Source organism: Glycine max, chromosome 19 (genome assembly GCF_000004515.6).
Source record: "Glycine max cultivar Williams 82 chromosome 19, Glycine_max_v4.0, whole genome shotgun sequence".
Classification (NCBI taxonomy): Eukaryota; Viridiplantae; Streptophyta; class Magnoliopsida; order Fabales; family Fabaceae; genus Glycine; species Glycine max.
In genome coordinates, this window is record NC_038255.2 from 3839916 (window position 1) to 3846308 (window position 6393).

At 30.8% G+C, this 6393-nt stretch overlaps 1 protein-coding gene across 1 annotated transcript; it reads right to left on the reverse strand.

The window, feature by feature from the left end:
- Nucleotides 1–5175: 5175 nt before the first annotated feature.
- On the reverse strand, nt 5176–5727 carry LOC106797271 (secreted RxLR effector protein 161-like). Its single transcript, XM_014771530.1, has one exon. The coding sequence runs from the start codon at nt 5725–5727 to the stop codon at nt 5176–5178; it is 552 nt and encodes a 183-aa protein (XP_014627016.1).
- Between the last annotated feature and the right edge of the window lie 666 nt (nt 5728–6393).

Consider the following 6393-nt stretch of genomic DNA (forward strand, 5'->3'; position numbering starts at 1 on the left):
TTGGGAATCATAATCATGCCTTATGTTTTAAACCTATTAGAGTTTTCATTATCTCCTAATGAGTCAAACTAATTTTCGCTCATTAAGCCCATATCAATTTCCTATTAAGAGATATGACTTAAGCGCTTATGTTATAAAGTACTTATGAAATGGAACAGAAATCAACCACGTGTTAGATGATGAAATTTTAGGGAATTCTTATAAAATACCAATAATCATCAGGAACATATTATGTTAGATTATCAATAAGAGTTTTAGGAATATCAACTTGGATCCATAATGATAGATTAACACAGCAGAATCTAAAAAACAGTTATGAACAATTGGTTTGATGACATTTCTCAACCAAACCTCCTTTCCTTATGAGACCTTCCTTTTCTCTTAAGGGAAAGGAGAAAATTGTTTATGATTTGGTGTCTTGGGAATCATAATCATGCCTTATGTTTTAAACCTATTAGAGTTTTCATTATCTCCTAATGGGTCAAACTAGTTTTCGCTCATTAAGCCCATATCAATTTCCTATTAAGAGATATGACTTAAGCGTTTATGTTATAAAGTGATGAAATTCCCATTTAATTTTAAGTTTTGTACCACCCAAAATTGTTTGCAATAGGAACACTCAAATATTCATAAAAGAGCTCATAACTTGTAACATTTGAATCACAAGAGAGACTAACTTTTTTTATTTCTAATTGAACAAGAATAACGGAATTTGTCCAAATTAGAAATAAAATTTCGTTTAATAAATAGCTCAATATATGTCTTAACCAAATTCAAATGAAATTGAGTCTTTTAAAGCAGCATAAAAGTTCTCATCGCTTCAACTACAACTTTATGTCATCATCCACATAGAAGAATCTTTCAATATCACTTACGGATGAATACATAGATAGCATCGTATAAACGTGCTTTTGTGAATAGTAGAACTAAAATCTACCCACTAATGCCCTTTGGTACAAAACTAAATTAATTTTAAAATAAACAAAAATGAGAAGTTTATAGTTCTTCACACACTAAATAATGTAATTGGGACTCCATTTTTTTATATGCTTCATCCTACAAAAGCAACAAGGAAATTTCTTATCTTGTTTTCTTGTTTCTTCTCTAAAAATAAAAAATAAAAAATTATGCAATATCATCAACTCTCTACTGAATCCCTTTTCATATTCTAAATTTTATACATGCAGTTTTGGGATTCAAATAATATGAGTATTTTAAACCGTAGTAGTAGTAACAACAACAATTAAATAAGAAAAAATAAGCATACAATGCACAAATAATTTTTATGGTAAATTTCAAGACCCAAACAAGATACATAGCGCACCATTAATATTTAATCTTGGGATTGAAAAGAATTAATTGCAAGTGATACCCTCAACGTATTGATCAAACATTGGTGATAACTCTTGTCAAACAAAGATTATCTTTGAACACTCCATTGTTCACATGGAAAACACATATGATGATTACTCTAGTCAAATAATGATTGTTTTTGAACATTTGATTATTCACATGAAAATTAATCTGATAATAATTCCTGTCAAGTGATGATTGTCTTTGAACATTTCATTATTTACATGGAAAATCACATTATTTATAATGACCACATGTTTATCATCGCAAACATGTAATTATTCTGTCAAATTGTGTCTTCCTTTGGACCGAGCACAATTTGCATGAATAATTCCATGCAACATCTACGTAAATTCAATCAAATCAACTTATGCAATAGAAGTTACTTTGACAACTTGTTGTTTCAATCAATTTAACCCAAAAAGCAAGACAATTTAATAGAATAAATTGGAAGTCTTAAAATTACACAACTTTTTCATATAATTAAGTTATATAAAAATATATATAATAGAACGTGCAAATATTTTCATAACAAACTCATCACAAGATACCTAGCACAACATTAATTCCAAGTAGTTGGACAAAGAAATTAATTTGTAATTGGTACTCTCAACGCAATGATCATATATTGTCGACAAATTCTGTCAAATAATAGTCTTTCTTTGGATCAACTATTATTCACATGAAAATATCTTATAATTGTCACATATTTATCGTCACGCGTACAATATTATTTGGCCAAATTGCGTCTTCCTTTGGACCGAACACAATTCGCATAAATAATTTCCTACTGATATCTATGTAATTTTAATCAAATCAATTTTCACAATAGAGATTACTTTGACAATATATGATGTCAATCAATTTAATTAAAAAATTACTAGACATGTAAATAAATAGGAATGATTTGTTACTGTTAGATTTACACCTAATCATGATAGCAAAAAAATATAAAACATTAATTATGGCAAGTAAATATTATATCATTAATGCTGTCATTAATTTATATTTAAAATACATTAAGTAAATATCACATTCGTAAATAACGTTGAATCCATATAGACAACACAAAATAATATACCTAATAATGCCACATGGTATATTTAAAACCAAAGAAACAAACCATAACAAAAAAAAAATATTAATTTGGGATTTTTTTTAAATCAACTTCTCTCTTTTTCTCCGATTTATTTTTCTCTTGGGGCTACCCGCTCTTGCAATTTTCTTTTGCCATTGGAGTGGAAGGTCATTCTTGCAACTTTTGAGAAAACATGTTAAGGAGAATGAACAATACATAACAAATTGCTAATATGGGTTTAACAGGTTTGCTCCTTGTGTTTCATGCTTTAGTTGATACTCAAACTTTATTATAAGAAAAACCTTCAAAGTTACTAGTATCATTGTAAGAAACCTTAAAAATGATTATAAAATTGTTTCTCTCTTTTGACACATACAAAACCAGTGTTATATTTGGGTGCAAATATCAATCATAATAATATCCCAAAAAAAAATTAGGGTTCATATAATCAAAGCAATTCAAGCATAATGAATCAAAGAAATTTAAATCACAATAATCTAACAGGAATGGTGACTCTGATACCACTTGATGGAATTTTAGGGGATCCTTATAAAATATCAATATCTACCAGGAATACATTACATTAGATTATCAAGAAGAGTTTTAGGAATACCAACCTGGATCCATAATGATTGATCAGCGTAGCAAAATCTGAAAAACAATCACGAACAATTGGTTTGATGACCTTCGTTAACCAAATTTCTTTATTCCTTATGGGACACTCGTTTTCTCTTCAGATGGAAAAAGGAGAAAACTATTTATGATTTAGTGTCTTGGGGACCATAACCATGCCTCATGTGTTAAACCTATTAGGATTCTCATTATCTCCTAATGGGTCAAACTGGTTTCCGCTCATTAAGCCTATATCAATTTTATGTTGATAGTCTAACATACTCACCAAATTATATCACTTATATTGAGCAAATAAAAAATGTAAATAACTAATATAAATGTTATAATATAATATGTAGCCCACATTAATTAATTAATTAGAAATTATAAAATTCCTAACAGTAGTCACATTTATCTAAATCCTCCATTCCATCTAAAGAATGTATTTCATATCTAATATGTGATGTGATTTCACTTTTTTTCACATTAAGGGATATACTCTCTTAATGAAACCGATGAATTGACTTAAATCCAATACATGCTAAATCAATAGCAGCATAGCACCATTAGTTTTTGGAATGTGTGATAGTGTGAGATCAACAATCTTGGTTTCTAAACTAGTGGTATTAGAGTCAATAGTTTGACCAAACAATATAATTGATTCAAACAAGTATAATAGATTTCGCAAAAAGTATTTTGTATTAAATTTTTTTTATGACGATGGATCCATATATGAAAATTGAAAGTCTTTAGGACAATGTAGAGGTCAAGTGATGTGTTTTGTTAATGCAAGCTAACACAATGTCAATATCAAAAGCATATTGATAGCAATGTCTTATCTTTAAGGGCCTAACGATAGAGAACATATTGGCAGTTGTGGTTAAGCTCTCAAAGTTACTAATGAATACTTGTGAATTGAAAAAAAGACTTTCACTTTAGAAAAAAATTATCATGTAAAAATGATTGGCTTGTGGAGAAATTGTTAGAGTTTAAGTGTAAAAGTAAAGTTTTACATTGATTAAAAATTTACAAATTGAAAGACTTATAAGCAAAGAAGACCAAAGACCTAGTACATCTTAAAGTTTTGAGTTGAACAGGTGTCAAATTCTCCTTGATTTCCTAACAATGTATAATGCCCCTGCATGCGCTGACACACATTTACAATTGGAAGTAGCAAAATCAAAATCTCATCAAACTTCCACCTTTCTTCACTTATCTTCACTTATTGGAAAGGCTATGCGGATAGATTGATTAATAATCTAAATGTAAATGAAACGCTCAAATTCTGTTCAAGCTAGCTACCTCGTAATTGGCTTAGATCCAATAAAATGCATTGTGTGTTTGGTGCATATTTCTTTGATTATCAAGAAAAAAGAAAGAAAGGAAGGAAAGAGCGAAATAGAAAGTCAAGTTTTTTTTTATTATTATGGAAATAGAAAGTCAAGTTTGTACTAGGCTATCCACATATTTAAAATAAAATAAAATCTTTATAATAAAGTATTGTCTATGTTAAAAAGAACAATGACATACAAGTTTTAGAGAGAATGCTCTTTTTCTTAATCTTCAAATTCAACTACTGCAGTTACAAAGTTACAATATATAGATTACTGTAGTTACAATATATTTAAAACTACTCCACATAACTACTCCATATAACTACTCCACATAACTCCTATTTACAAGAAACTACCACTAACTTCTTAACTTCTATTAACTTCTATTCACATCAACATTCCCTCCCTTAAACTAAAAAGAAAAACAAACATTTAGTTTATAACTGATGCATCAACCATTCCCAGCATACTCCGTAATTTCAAGAATTGTTCTAACTTGAGAGGTTTTGTCATTATGTCTGCAACTTGTTCTTGAGAATTACAGTAACTCAACTCCACAATTTTGTCTCTGGTCAAATCTCTAAGAAAATGAAACCTTATATCAATATGTTTGCTTCTGCCATGAAAAACAGAATTCTTTGAAAGTTGTATAGTAGAATTATTGTCACATTGAATCAAAGTACTATTTTTCTCCTTATGACCAAGTTTCTCTAAAACTCTTCTCAACCAAATACACTGACAGGCACAAAACGCAGTAGCTATGTACTCAGCCTCAATAGTAGACAATGTCACTACAGGCTATTTTTTAGAAGACCATGAAACTACTCCAGAACCAAGTATGAATGCAAAGCCAGAAGTGCTCCTACGATCATCCAAATCACCAGCAAAATCATTGTCGGTGTAAGCCACCAAATTTGTGCAACCATCCTTTTTGTAGAAAATTCCAAGCTCAGTTGTACCTTTTAAATACCTTAATATTCTTTTTGCTGCAAGCCAATGAGATTCAGTTGGGCAAGACATGAATCTACTAATAAGACTCACTCCATACATCAAATCAGGTCGAGTTGCAGTCAAGTACATCAGACTGCCAACTACCTGTTTGAACAAAGTTTCATCAACTTTGGTTCCTGCTTCATCCTTTGACAATTTCGTGCCTGGAACAATAGGATTCTTCACTGGATTGCTTTTATCCATTCCAAACCTTCCTAGAATTTCATGAGCATACTTTCTTTGACACACAAAAATCCCATCTAAACTTTGTATTACTTCAATCCCGAGAAAATATCTCATCCTCCCCAAATCAGTCATGTCAAATTCCAACATCATGGAATTCTTAAAATCATCATACATACTTTTATCATTTCCAGTATATATTAAATCATCAACATAAAGACTTACTATTAAAATTTTACCTACTTCCTTCGACTTTGTGAACAGTGTGTGTTCACAAAAACACCTTTCAAAGCCTTCTCGAACAAAGTAAGCCTCTATCTTGCTATACCACGCCCTTGGTGCTTGCTTCAAGCCATACAATGCCTTTCTTAGCTTGTAAACTTTGCCTTCTTCACCTTTCTTCTCATATCCCAATGGTTGTTGCACAAAGATTTCTTCATTGAGTTCACCGTGAAGAAATGCACTCTTTACATCTAGTTGAAAAACATCCCAATTGTTTTATGTTGCCAAAGCAAGTATTAATCGAATGGTGTCAAGTCTAGCAACTGGAGCAAAAACTTCAGTATAATTAACTCCATACTTTTGTGCATACCCCTTCGCCACTAGCCTTGCTTTGTACTTGTCTACCTCTCCTTTCTCATTAAGTTTGGTTTTGAAAACCCACTTAACTCCAATTGGCTTCACCCCTTTCGGTAGAATAGTTAACTCCCAAGTCTTGTTCTTTTCTATTGACTCTATCTCTGCCATCATTGCATCCCTCCACTTCTTACTCTTGACAGCTTGTTCGAATGTAAGTGGGTCATCTTCAGTGAGCATTATCATAGCATTCAGACCATCTTCATC